The following is a 13,763-nucleotide window of genomic DNA, read 5'->3' as shown; positions in this document are numbered from 1 at the left end:
AGCTCACCAGATCATGTGGGGTGGGAGTGGTAGGGATAGTGATAGAGAGGAAGAGAGGGAGCTGCTAGGCGCGCTTACAGCTTGGTGTTTTCTAGGGTATCTAAGAAGAGAATTATATATATAGAATATATATATATATATATATATATATATATATATATATATATATATATATATATATATATATATATATAAATTTATAAGAATTAACTGTATATGGCAATATGGCAAGCAATATGGTTGCAACTATTTGATAGCTATTGTGTAGAACAAAAAGGTAAAGCTGCTAAGGTAATCTGCAAAAATGTGTTACTTGTCTTAATTTTTGTTTCGAAAATTTAATCTTGCCTTTCATTTTCTCTGAAAGCTTACAATGTCAAAAATAATAATTTATACTTGTCCAAAATACCATTATTATTTACTCAGAAAAAAATAAGAAGAATAATACCTAAGCTCGTGAGAAATAATTTTATTTTAGTTTACAAAAAAAAATCTATTGTTTGAAAAAAATAAAGTTGGTAAAAAGAAATTTCTTCTCGTCATTTTTATTTGACCAAACTAAGTGAATTATTTTATCATTTACTTGCGTCTAAAAATAAAAAGAAGATAGTTTATATTTATATCCGAATTTATATACATCTAAGGATCAGATCTGAAAACTATTATAACAGAATAATTTTTTTCAAAAATTGATCCCAATTAAAAACAAACTTGTAATTTAACACTCAGACTTTTATTTAAAAAAACCACCCACGATGCTTGTGAAATTTGTTTTACCGTGTAAGAGATTATAAGAGATTAAAAGCGGTTGTAAGAAATATGCCAAAATTAGGACCCTCGGCGGCTGCCGTGTTAGCCCTGCTCCCTAATTTCACCTGTGGCATATTTGATGCAAGCCAGATTTTTATGACATAACTTGAAGACGGACACCACACTTCCAAAGATTTAGGCACCGCCTGGTCACGTAGCCCTAGATGGTGGGGTGGGGACGATTTCGAGCGAACCAGCCAAAAGTGTCCTCCCCACCGGACAGACTGTTGATACGCCGGAGGGTGACTTGGTCTGGCACTGACCACGTGGTGTAGCACATGTTCTCCTGTAGCAACGGCGAGGTCAAGGTCGACTTTTTGCCGAAACAGAGGGCCCTGTGGTGGGAGAGTCACCCGAACAAGGGTCAAGGTCACACTCTACGTCTCAAAGTTTTCGTCACAATCTACGATTGAAAGTCTACATCACAGTCTAAAACACAAACTACGTCTAATTCTACGTCACTAAGTCTTTGTCATAAACTGTAGTAGACGTAAGACCACTAGCCTACTGTAGACGTAAGACCAGTAGCCTACAGTAGACGTAAGACCACTAGCCTACTGAAGACGTAAGACCACTAGCCTACTTTAGACGTAAGACCACTAGCCTACTGTAGACGTAAGACCACTAGCCTACTGTAGACGTAAGACCACTAGCCTACTGTAGACGTAAGACCACTAGCCTACTGTAGACGTAAGACCACTAGCCTACTGTAGACGTAAGACCACTAGCCTACTGTAGACGTAAGACCACTAGCCTACTGTAGACGTAAGACCACTAGCCTACTGTAGACGTAAGACCACTAGCCTACTGTAGACGTAAGACCACTAGCCTACTGTAGACGTAAGACCACTAGTCTACTGTAGACGTAAGACCACTAGCCTACTGTAGACGTAAGACCATTAGCCTACTGTAGACGTAAGACCACTAGCCTACTGTAGACGTAAGACCACTAGCCTACTGTAGACGTAAGACCACTAGCCTACTGTAGACGTAAGACCACTAGCCTACTGTAGACGTAAGACCACTAGCCTACAGTAGACGTAAGACCACTAGCCTTAAGTAGACGTAAGACTACTACCACTAGCCTACTGTAGACGTAAGACCACTAGCCTACTGTAGACGTAAGACCACTAGCCTACTGTAGACGTAAGACCACTAGCCTACTGTAGACGTAAGACCACTAGCCTACTGTAGACGTAAGACCACTAGCCTACTGTAGACGTAAGACCACCACCACTAGCCTACAGTAGACGTAAGACCACTAGCCTTAAGTAGACGTAAGACTACTACCACTAGCCTACTGTAGACGTAAGACCACTAGCCTACTGTAGACGTAAGACCACTAGCCTACTGTAGACGTAAGACCACTAGCCTACTGTAGACGTAAGACTACTAGCCTACTGTAGACGTAAGACCACTAGCCTACTGTAGACGTAAGACCACTAGCCTACTGTAGACGTAAGACCACTAGCCTACTGTAGACGTAAGACCACTAGCCTACTGTAGACGTAAGACCACTAGCCTACTGAAGACGTAAGACCACTAGCCTACTGAAGACGTAAGACCACTAACCTGTAGTAGGTGTAAGGTAGTCCGGGCAGCTCAGAAGACTCCAGATGCCTGTGAATGTGACGCATGACGCTGATGTTCGCGACAATCTGACGCGCGTCCTGGGAGTCGAATACGCCCATCCTCCTGAGCCCCGCCTCGTCCAGCGTCAGCAGCTTGCGTCCGTCTATCCCGTTCTGTCGAAACATGGCTCGATACCTGTAGGTATCGATACATCTACAGACATGGCGAAACATCGCTCGGTACCTGTAGGTATCGATACATCTACAGACATGGCGAAACATCGCTCGGTACCTGTAGGTATCGATACATCTACAGACATGGCGAAACATCGCTCGGTACCTGTAGGTATCGATACATCTACAGACATGTCGAAACATCGCTCGGTACCTGTAGGTATCGATACATCTACAGACATGGCGAAACATGGCTCGATACCTGTAGGTATCGATACATCTACAGACATGGCGAAACATCGCTCGGTACCTGTAGGTATCGATAGATCTACAGACATGGCGAAACATCGCTCGGTACCTGTAAGTATCGATACATCTACAGACATGTCGAAACATTGCTCGGTACCTGTAAGTATCGATACATCTACAGACATGGCGAAACATCGCTCGGTACCTGTAGGTATCGATACATCTACAGACATGGCGAAACATCGCTAGGTACCTGTAGGTATCGATACATCTACAGACATGGCGAAACATCGCTCTGTACCTGTAGGTATCGATACATCTACAGACATGGCGAAACATCGCTCGGTACCTGTAGGTATCGATACATCTACAGACATGGCGAAACATCGCTCTGTACCTGTAGGTATCGATACATCTACAGACATGGCGAAACATCGCTCTGTACCTGTAGGTATCGATACATCTACAGACATGGCGAAACATCGCTCTGTACCTGTAGGTATCGATACATCTACAGACATGGCGAAACATCGCTCTGTACCTGTAGGTATCGATACATCTACAGACATGGCGAAACATCGCTCGATACCTGTAGGTATCGATACATCTACAGACATGGCGAAACATCGCTCGGTACCTGTAGGTATCGATACATCTACAGACATGGCGAAACATCGCTCGATACCTGTAGGTATCGATACATCTACAGACATGGCGAAACATCGCTAGGTACCTGTAGGTATCGATACATCTACAGACATGGCGAAACATCGCTCTGTACCTGTAGGTATCGATACATCTACAGACATGGCGAAACATCGCTCGGTACCTGTAGGTATCGATACATCTACAGACATGGCGAAACATCGCTCTGTACCTGTAGGTATCGATACATCTACAGACATGGCGAAACATCGCTCTGTACCTGTAGGTATCGATACATCTACAGACATGGCGAAACATCGCTCTGTACCTGTAGGTATCGATACATCTACAGACATGGCGAAACATCGCTCTGTACCTGTAGGTATCGATACATCTACAGACATGGCGAAACATCGCTCGATACCTGTAGGTATCGATACATCTACAGACATGGCGAAACATCGCTCGGTACCTGTAGGTATCGATACATCTACAGACATGGCGAAACATCGCTCGATACCTGTAGGTATCGATACATCTACAGACATGGCGAAACATCGCTCGATACCTGTAGGTATCGATACATCTACAGACATGGCGAAACATCGCTCGATACCTGTAGGTATCGATACATCTACAGACATGGCGTATCCAGTCCCCTCTAAGCTGGACTCAAAAACGTCCATTTGACACCTAGTTCCAAATACAGTTCCAATTACAGTTCCAATTACAGTTCCAATTACACTGCAGCAACCACCAAAAGCCAACCACTTACCTGCCAAAGCCTGTCTCAACCAACCAGCTGTCTATGACGTCAGCACCCCAGGAGTAGCAGACGGCCTCTGAGTACGGAGGTTCCAGTAGCCTGAGCTCCACTGGGCTGGCGTTGTCTGACTGGTAGACGGGTAGGAAGGGTTGGCCGGCCATATTAAACACTGGATTAATCAGATCTCACAACACTGGACCAATCAGATCTCACAACACTGGACCAATCAGATTGGAAGAAAATAAAACATTGCCGTCCAACTTCTGATTTCTGCCCACAGGTGACCTACGTCATAATAGGATAGAAATACGAGATAGTAGTTCTAGCAGTGGTGGGGGGGGGGGGGGGTATAGACCGCAGTGGAGAAACTATACGCCGCACATCTGGCGGGGGGGGGGGGAGGGTTTCAGGGGACAAAAAAAAATGTTTAGTTACATAGTGTGTATGTCATTGTTTAGTTACATAGTGTGTATGTCATTGTTTAGTTACATAGTGTGTATGTCATTGTTTAGTTACATAGTGTGTATGTCATGGTGTGTATGTCATGAATCCATCTGTGACGTAGGTTGCTGATGGACATATAAAAGACATACACCAACAACTTATTGACTTAAATCTATGGGTACATCTTAATCCGACTGAAACCTCCTTGTTAACTTGAACACACAAACCTACTATCTGACGTGAACACACAAACCTACTATCTGACGTGAACACACAAACCTACTATCTGACTTGAACACACAAACCTACTAGCTGACGTGAACACATAAACCTACTATCTGACGTGAACACACAAACCTACTATCTGACTTGAACACACAAACCTACTATCTGACTTGAACACACAAACCTACTATCTGACTTGAACATACAAACCTACTAGCTGACGTGAACACACAAACCTACTATCTGACTTGAACACACAAACCTACTATCTGACTTGAACACACAAACCTACTATCTGACTTGAACATACAAACCTACTAGCTGACTTGAACACACAAACCTCTTTGTTGTCTTGAACACACAAACCTACTAGCTGACTTGAACATACAAACCTACTAGCTGACTTGAACACACAAACCTCTTTGTTGTCTTGAACACACAAACCTACTAGCTGACTTGAACACACAAACCTACTATCTGACTTGAACACACAAACCTACTATCTGACTTGAACATACAAACCTACTAGCTGACTTGAACACACAAACCTCTTTGTTGTCTTGAACACACAAACCTACTAGCTGACTTGAACATACAAACCTACTAGCTGACTTGAACACACAAACCTACTATCTGACTTGAACACACAAACCTACTATCTGACTTGAACACACAAACCTACTATCTGACTTGAACATACAAACCTACTAGCTGACTTGAACACACAAACCTCTTTGTTGTCTTGAACACACAAACCTACTAGCTGACTTGAACATACAAACCTACTAGCTGACTTGAACACACAAACCTCTTTGTTGTCTTGAACACACAAACCTACTAGCTGACTTGAACACACAAACCTACTATCTGACTTGAACACACAAACCTACTATCTGACTTGAACATACAAACCTACTAGCTGACTTGAACACACAAACCTCTTTGTTGTCTTGAACACACAAACCTACTAGCTGACTTGAACATACAAACCTACTAGCTGACGTGAACACACAAACCTACTATCTGACTTGAACACACAAACCTACTAGCTGACGTGAACACACAAACCTACTATCTGACTTGAACATACAAACCTACTAGCTGACTTGAACATACAAACCTACTAGCTGACTTGAACACACAAACCTACTAGCTGACTTGAACACACAAACCTACTAGCTGACGTGAACACACAAACCTACTATCTGACTTGAACACACAAACCTACTATCTGACTTGAACACACAAACCTACTATCTGACTTGAACACACAAACCTACTATCTGACTTGAACACACAAACCTACTATCTGACTTGAACACACAAACCTACTAGCTGACTTGAACATACAAACCTACTAGCTGACTTGAACACACAAACCTCTTTGTTGTCTTGAACACACAAACCTACTAGCTGACTTGAACATACAAACCTACTAGCTGACTTGAACACACAAACCTCTTTGTTGTCTTGAACACACAAACCTACTAGCTGACTTGAACACACAAACCTACTAGCTGACTTGAACACACAAACCTACTAGCTGACGTGAACACACAAACCTACTATCTGACTTGAACACACAAACCTACTATCTGACTTGAACACACAAACCTACTATCTGACTTGAACACACAAACCTACTATCTGACTTGAACACACAAACCTACTAGCTGACTTGAACACACAAACCTACTAGCTGACTTGAACACACAAACCTCTTTGTTGTCTTGAACACACAAACCTACTAGCTGACTTGAACACACAAACCTACTATCTGACTTGAACACACAAACCTACTATCTGACTTGAACATACAAACCTACTAGCTGACTTGAACACACAAACCTCTTTGTTGTCTTGAACACACAAACCTACTAGCTGACTTGAACATACAAACCTACTAGCTGACTTGAACACACAAACCTACTAGCTGACTTGAACATACAAACCTACTAGCTGACTTGAACACACAAACCTCTTTGTTGTCTTGAACACACAAACCTACTAGCTGACTTGAACACACAAACCTACTAGCTGACTTGAACACACAAACCTACTAGCTGACGTGAACACACAAACCTACTATCTGACTTGAACACACAAACCTACTATCTGACTTGAACACACAAACCTACTAGCTGACTTGAAAACACAAACCTACTATCTGACTTGAACACACAAACCTACTATCTGACTTGAACACACAAACCTACTATCTGACTTGAACACACAAACCTACTAGCTGACTTGAACACACAAACCTACTATCTGACTTGAACACACAAACCTACTATCTGACTTGAACACACAAACCTACTAGCTGACTTGAACACACAAACCTACTATCTGACTTGAAAACACACAAACCTACTAGCGGACATGTTGCCGTACCAGACTTGTAATCTCTAGATGTGCATAACGGTGTACTCAGCTGTTGTAGAAATTTGCGCACGCTTGGATCGTAAAAAAAAGAGCTAGATAAAAATAGATAAATGTTTTTAATTATTCCATTAAAGTTTTCTTCTTTTTTTATCATACCTTTTTACTTGCTCGTATATACAAAGTATAGAGAAAGTTGTAATGGTGGGGGGAAAAAAATTCGAGATTTTTACAAATCTCGACGCGTTAGGGCTCCCTGTGTCGGAAAAACATAGTTTTGCAATCTTGTCCGTATGTCTGTGTGTGAATGTGTGTCTGTCTGTGTGTGAATGTGTGTCTGTCTGTGTGTGTGTGTGTGTGTGTGTGTCTGTAAACACGATAACTTGAGTACCGGTACAGCTAGGTTGATGAAATTTCATATTTAAGTATTATATCAAATTTGTAGATAAGTTTCAACTTTTCAGCGGAACTTTTTCTACTTTCAATTTTTCAAAAGCCTATAACTTGAATACTCTTTCAGATAGATGAATGAAATTTCACAAGAAAGTAAAAGATCTAATTCTCTGCCTTCTGTCAAATTTTGAGTAATTTCCGTTGACCGGAAGTAGTAATTTACGCTATTTCTGATTTCTCAAAAAAAAAACGCATGTGAATTTTTAAAGTACTAATAATATTCCGCAATATTATGCACTTTTTATTAGGCGCTCACTTGAGGTGCAATTCATTTTTCTACGAGATTTTATTCTATTTTTAAAAGTTTAAGTATTTAAAATGGATTAAAAATCATGTCTATATCCCAAGTTGCCATCCCCTATAGTTTTATATAAGAATATTCGAGAAAGTTTAGGGGAGATCACCCCCGGTTTATTTATTTTATCCTTTTATCAAAGATTTTATTTTCCTTAAAAATAGAAAATGTTTTTTCAGCAGTGAGTGACGTCACGTCCTGCTAGTCGCCATCTTTGTGCCACCATGTCGAGCCATTGCTTCTGTCAAGACCCGCCTAAAAGGTTGGCAGCAAAACTTCATGAGCTTCAAGACAAGCACTACAGTCAAGAGTAAGATGGGCTTTAGAGGTGGTGGGCTTTAGGGGTGGTGGGCTTTAGGGGTGGTAGTGGTGGGCTTTAGAGGTGGTGGGCTTTAGAGGTGGTGGGCTTTAGGGGTGGTAGTGGTGGTGGTGGGCTTTAGGGGTGGTAGTGGTGGGCTTTAGAGGTGGTGGGCTTTAGGGGTGGTGGGCTTTAGGGGTGGTAGTGGTGGGCTTTAGAGGTGGTGGGCTTTAGGGGTGGTGGGCTTTAGGGGTGGTAGTGGTGGTGGTGGTGGGCTTTAGAGGTGGTAGTGGTGGGCTTTAGGGGTGGTAGTGGTGGGCTTTAGCAAGACAAGCGCTACAGTCAAGAGTAAGATGGGCTTTAGAGGTGGTGGGCTTTAGGGGTGGTAGTGGTGGGCTTTAGCAAGACAAGCACTACAGTCAAGAGTAAGATGGGCTTTAGAGGTGGTGGGCTTTAGGGGTGGTGGGCTTTAGGGGTGGTAGTGGTGGGCTTTAGCAAGACAAGCACTACAGTCAAGAGTAAGATGGGCTTTAGAGGTGGTAGTGGTGGGCTTTAGGGGTGGTAGTGGTGGGCTTTAGGGGTGGTAGTGGTGGGCTTTAGGGGTGGTAGTGGTGGGCTTTAGGGGTGGTAGTGGTGGGCTTTAGGGGTGGTGGGCTTTAGGGGTGGTAGTGGTGGGCTTTAGCAAGACAAGCACTACAGTCAAGAGTAAGATGGGCTTTAGAGGTGGTAGTGGTGGGCTTTAGGGGTGGTAGTGGTGGGCTTTAGGGGTGGTAGTGGTGGGCTTTAGGGGTGGTAGTGGTGGGCGTTAGGGGTGGTAGTGGTGGGCTTTAGAGGTGGTAGTGGTGGGCTTTAGGGGTGGTAGTGGTGGGCTTTAGGGGTGGTAGTGGTGGGCGTTAGGGGTGGTAGTGGTGGGCGTTAGGGGTGGTAGTGGTGGGCTTTAGAGGTGGTAGTGGTGGGCTTTAGGGGTGGTAGTGGTGGGCTTTAGGGGTGGTAGTGGTGGGCTTTAGGGGTGGTAGTGGTGGGCTTTAGAGGTGGTAGTGGTGGGCTTTAGGGGTGGTAGTGGTGGGCTTTAGGGGTGGTAGTGGTGGGCTTTAGGGGTGGTAGTGGTGGGCTTTAGGGGTGGTAGTGGTGGGCTTTAGGGGTGGTAGTGGTGGGCGTTAGGGGTGGTAGTGGTGGGCGTTAGGGGTGGTAGTGGTGGGCTTTAGAGGTGGTAGTGGTGGGCTTTAGGGGTGGTAGTGGTGGGCTTTAGGGGTGGTAGTGGTGGGCTTTAGGGGTGGTAGTGGTGGGCTTTAGGGGTGGTAGTGGTGGGCTTTAGGGGTGGTGGGCTTTAGGGGTGGTAGTGGTGGGCTTTAGCAAGACAAGCACTACAGTCAAGAGTAAGATGGGCTTTAGAGGTGGTAGTGGTGGGCTTTAGGGGTGGTAGTGGTGGGCTTTAGGGGTGGTAGTGGTGGGCTTTAGGGGTGGTAGTGGTGGGCTTTAGGGGTGGTAGTGGTGGGCTTTAGGGGTGGTGGGCTTTAGGGGTGGTAGTGGTGGGCTTTAGGGGTGGTAGTGGTGGGCTTTAGGGGTGGTAGTGGTGGGCTTTAGGGGTGGTAGTGGTGGGCTTTAGGGGTGGTAGTGGTGGGCTTTAGGGGTGGTAGTGGTGGGCTTTAGGGGTGGTGGGCTTTAGGGGTGGTAGTGGTGGGCTTTAGGGGTGGTAGTGGTGGGCTTTAGGGGTGGTAGTGGTGGGCTTTAGGGGTGGTAGTGGTGGGCTTTAGAGGTGGTAGTGGTGGGCTTTAGGGGTGGTAGTGGTGGGCTTTAGGGGTGGTAGTGGTGGGCTTTAGGGGTGGTAGTGGTGGGCTTTAGGGGTGGTAGTGGTGGGCTTTAGGGGTGGTGGGCTTTAGGGGTGGTGGGCTTTAGGGGTGGTAGTGGTGGGCTTTAGGGGTGGTAGTGGTGGGCTTTAGAGGTGGTTGGTGTGTACAATTTAAAGAGTATTCGAATGTTATGTAACATCTGTCACGCCTTAATGTTGTATCCACTGATTTCAGATTACCATGCACACAAGGTACACATCACGTGATCCCCAAGTTTAACTACTTCCAGCAGTCGAGCGGGCACGAACCGATATGTCCCAGCCAGTGCGAGAGTTGGTCGAAGGCCGAGGTTGGTGATTGGCTTGAAAGGAGTGGACAAGGCAGGTAATTCATGCTAGAGACAAGGGCAGGTAATTCATGCTCTAGACCAGAGACAAGGCAGGTAATTCATGCTCTAGACCAGAGACAAGGCAGGTAATTCATGCTCTAGACCAGAGACAAGGCAGGTAATTCATGCTCTAGACCAGAGACAAGGCAGGTAATTCATGCTCTAGACCAGAGACAAGGGCAGAAACTTTCTGAACCATTACGTCACTATCGTACTGTTACGTCATTATTCTGCCGTCTTACGTCACGATCTTGCTGTCTGCAGGTTTAAAAACATGTTTGGCCAGTTGAACATAGACGGCAAAAAGTTGGCCGCCAGTGGCGCTCACGACTTCCGGCAGATGGGGGTCAAGGACTGGGAAGATTGCATTCAACTTGAAGAGTCCACACGGTCTTTAACTGGCAGGTGTGTGGGTGTGTGTGGGTGTGTGTGGGTGTGTTTGGGCGAGGGTAGTGGCGGTGGTGAGGGACTGACAGATGTGGTGGGGGGAGACTCCTTACATATCTGCCCCTCCTCTCCCAGAGAGCCTCCTTACATATCTGCCCCTCCTCTCCCAGAGAGCCTCCTTACATATCTGCCCCTCCTCTCCCAGAGAGCCTCCTTACATATCTGCCCCTCCTCTCCCAGAGAGCCTCCTTACATATCTGCCCCTCCTCTCCCAGAGAGCCTCCTTACATATCTGCCCCTCCTCTCCCAGAGAGCCTCCTTACATATCTGCCCCTCCTCTCCCAGAGAGCCTCCTTACATATCTGCCCCTCCTCTCCCAGAGTGCCTCCTTACATATCTGCCCCTCCTTACATATCTGCCCCTCCTTACATATCTGCCCCTCCTTACATATCTGCCCCTCCTTACATATCTGCCCCTCCTTACATATCTGCCCCTCCTTACATATCTGCCCCTCCTCACCCAGAGAGCCTCCTTACATATCTGCCCCTCCTTACATATCTGCCCCTCCTCACCCAGAGAGCCTCCTTACATATCTGCCCCTCCTTACATATCTGCCCCTCCTTACATATCTGCCCCTCCTTACATATCTGCCCCTCCTTACATATCTGCCACTCCTCACCCAGAGAGCCTCCTTACATATCTGCCCCTCCTTACATATCTGCCCCTCCTTACATATCTGCCCCTCCTTACATATCTGCCCCTCCTTACATATCTGCCCCTCCTTACATATCTGCCCCTCCTTACATATCTGCCCCTCCTTACATATCTGCCCCTCCTTACATATCTGCCCCTCCTTACATATCTGCCCCTCCTCTCCCAGAGAGACCACGATCGACCCTGAGAAGGTCAAGGATAAGATCTACCCCTACTACCCGGCCCTGTACCTGGGCCAGAGGACTGTCCTACCCAGCGTGGTCCAGCTGGCCCACAGGACCGAGGACTTCCACCAGGACCCACTCCGCCAACAAGTCATGCGGACCATCTACAGGACCGCAGGGGACCGCTTCTATTATTTTGATAAGAACATGAGAACCAATTTCATTTAGTGACGTCAGCTCTCGAGTGACGTCATCTGTTGGTCAGTCCTGGACACTTGGTGTTGGTGCTATTAAACTCGGCTAGTAAAACTCTTGACTCTTGTAATTAGAACTTTCTTTTGTTCAACTGTTAACTTTCACCTTAATTAAACTAGAACTTTGTTTCGCCCCGAACAAACAAAAGCGTAAAAAGCTTGCAGCCAGCCGACCAACCCTATATTGTGCGCCAGTATGAAAGAGAGCTGTAGCATTTTATAACTTTTTGATCTAGCACCGGAACAAAACTTTTACCCCATAATTCACTTTATAATATCGTTCTAATTCTCTCTAATATCAAGTCCATTTTTCTTTCATATCAAATCTATTTTTACGAGCTTTAATTTATCTTGCTTCCTCTTCGTGCTTCGTCATGAATCGAAACTGTCTACCGAAATTTCGACCACTTCTAACGGACTGATTCGTTTCAAATTTAGCATGTGGGTCAAGACTCGATGGCAACGCAATCTGATCTAAAATTTGGCTTGATTGGATGACTAATTAATTCTTAAAGAAACAATTACAGTTTCCAATACAAAGTACTTTTATAAGCATATTTTCTTCTTCTTCTTCGTTCTTAATTTTTAGTGTTGAGAGGGATCGAGCTTTATCTGCCAGAGGGTTTGAACTCGAGACTTTTTGCGAATTTATCAAATATGAGCTTTTTGCCGACTCGACCATGCTTCCATCACAATTAAGGATTACGTGTCAACTGGTTATGCGCCATTGAGGCAATTGACTCCGATTTCAGCCTGCTTTTCTTTTTGGATTTGCTTCCATAGCCTTTGTCCAACCAAGAACAAACTACAAGGCAGCAGTTGTTTGATTTTGGAGTTGTATCTCCTAGAAGAATGGCTGTCCCCAGCCAACGAGCCTCATCTGCCCGAGGGTTCGAACTCGAGACTTTTCGGTTTAGCAACCATGAGCTTTACCAACTCGACCACGCCGACCCCCAGCATATTTTCAATTTGTGTGCAATTGTTTTTAGTCAAGCAATTAAATAAGACTTGAAAAGTCTATGTTATCATACTAATTTTTTTTTTAAATATGGCAATCGATTAAATTATGGCTGCATTTTTTAAAATGAAAGCTGTTTGAGAACCATGAATATAAGCCATTGAAAGGTCGTTTACTATTATTGTATTGAATATAAGCCATTGAAAAGTCGTTTACTATTATTGTATTGAATATAAGCCATTGAAAAGTCGTTTACTATTATTTTATTTAAATATTTTTAGAAATACGTCCTCAATTGGAATGGCCAGGGAAAGTAAAACAACGAAATTCATAATAAATGTTTTCCATGATAAAATACACAATAGCGGTCCACAGTAATTTATTTCTATCAAATAATATGATATCCACTGTCACCACAAACCCAGTGTCGTAGCTACCGTAAAGCTAGCGTAAGCAAGGCATAGGGGCCCAAGGCAAATAGGGGCCCTTTTTCGAAAGTTTGAGGGGGAGGGGTGCAAATCGAAAGTCTAAGGGGGGGGGGGGGTGGTGTGCAAATCGAAAGTCTGAGAGGGGGGGTGCAAATCGAAAGTCTAAGGGAGGGGGGGTGTGCAAATCGAAAGTCTGAGGGGGTGGGGGTGCAAATCGAAAGTCTGAGGGGGGGTGCAAGTCGAAAGTCTGAGGGGGGGGGTGCAAATCGAAAGTTTGTCCCCGGTCGCCGGGAAGGGTCGCTACGCCTCTGAGGGGCCCACTAACACTTTTTGCATAGGGGCCCAAAAATCCTAGCTTCGCCACTGCA

The 13,763-nt window shown here is 44.9% G+C and overlaps 2 protein-coding genes across 6 annotated transcripts; one reads left to right on the top strand and one right to left on the bottom strand.

The window, feature by feature from the left end:
• Nucleotides 1–518: 518 nt before the first annotated feature.
• LOC131957725 (uncharacterized) lies at nt 519–7,304 on the bottom strand. 5 transcript variants are annotated; one of them, XM_059322483.1, is made up of 4 exons: nt 7,255–7,304; nt 4,225–4,500; nt 2,383–2,577; nt 519–1,145 (listed from the first exon to the last, which is right to left on the bottom strand). In XM_059322483.1, the coding sequence occupies exons 2-4, from the start codon at nt 4,374–4,376 to the stop codon at nt 971–973; spliced, it is 522 nt and encodes a 173-aa protein (XP_059178466.1). In that variant the 5' UTR covers nt 4,377–4,500; nt 7,255–7,304; the 3' UTR covers nt 519–970. The 5 variants fall into 5 exon arrangements, with proteins under 5 accessions (XP_059178466.1, XP_059178474.1, XP_059178458.1 ...); XM_059322491.1 differs by having other exon boundaries at nt 7,259–7,290; XM_059322475.1 differs by lacking the exon at nt 7,255–7,304 and adding an exon at nt 7,019–7,041.
• Nucleotides 7,305–7,486: 182 nt separating this feature from the next.
• Nucleotides 7,487–12,565, top strand: LOC131957716 (uncharacterized). The gene is made up of 5 exons (XM_059322464.1): nt 7,487–7,557; nt 8,194–8,324; nt 10,337–10,486; nt 10,755–10,895; nt 11,758–12,565. The coding sequence occupies exons 2-5, from the start codon at nt 8,239–8,241 to the stop codon at nt 11,981–11,983; spliced, it is 603 nt and encodes a 200-aa protein (XP_059178447.1). The 5' UTR covers nt 7,487–7,557; nt 8,194–8,238; the 3' UTR covers nt 11,984–12,565.
• The last annotated feature ends 1,198 nt before the right edge of the window (nt 12,566–13,763 follow it).

This window comes from Physella acuta, unplaced genomic scaffold (assembly GCF_028476545.2).
Source record: "Physella acuta isolate Inbredline_101_S28 unplaced genomic scaffold, ASM2847654v3 ptg000081l, whole genome shotgun sequence".
NCBI classification, from domain to species: domain Eukaryota; kingdom Metazoa; phylum Mollusca; class Gastropoda; family Physidae; genus Physella; species Physella acuta.
Note: the sequence above shows the minus strand (reverse complement) of the source record. Positions and strands in the feature narration are given on the sequence as shown.

What these genes read in the sequence shown, in the direction of transcription:
- LOC131957725 (XM_059322483.1), bottom strand. Translation starts at nt 4,376, where the DNA reads ATGGCCGGCCAACCCTTCCTACCCGTCTACCAGTCAGACAACGCCAGC. An exon ending in GTTGAGACAGGCTTTGGCAG is followed by an intron (nt 2,578 to 4,224) that starts GTAAGTGGTTGG and finishes CGATACCTACAG; the next exon opens with GTATCGAGCCATGTTTCGAC. An exon ending in CTACCTTACACCTACTACAG is followed by an intron (nt 1,146 to 2,382) that starts GTTAGTGGTCTT and finishes CTCCCACCACAG; the next exon opens with GGCCCTCTGTTTCGGCAAAA.
- LOC131957716 (XM_059322464.1), top strand. Translation starts at nt 8,239, where the DNA reads ATGTCGAGCCATTGCTTCTGTCAAGACCCGCCTAAAAGGTTGGCAGCA. An exon ending in GACAAGCACTACAGTCAAGA is followed by an intron (nt 8,325 to 10,336) that starts GTAAGATGGGCT and finishes CACTGATTTCAG; the next exon opens with ATTACCATGCACACAAGGTA. An exon ending in ACACGGTCTTTAACTGGCAG is followed by an intron (nt 10,896 to 11,757) that starts GTGTGTGGGTGT and finishes CTCCTCTCCCAG; the next exon opens with AGAGACCACGATCGACCCTG.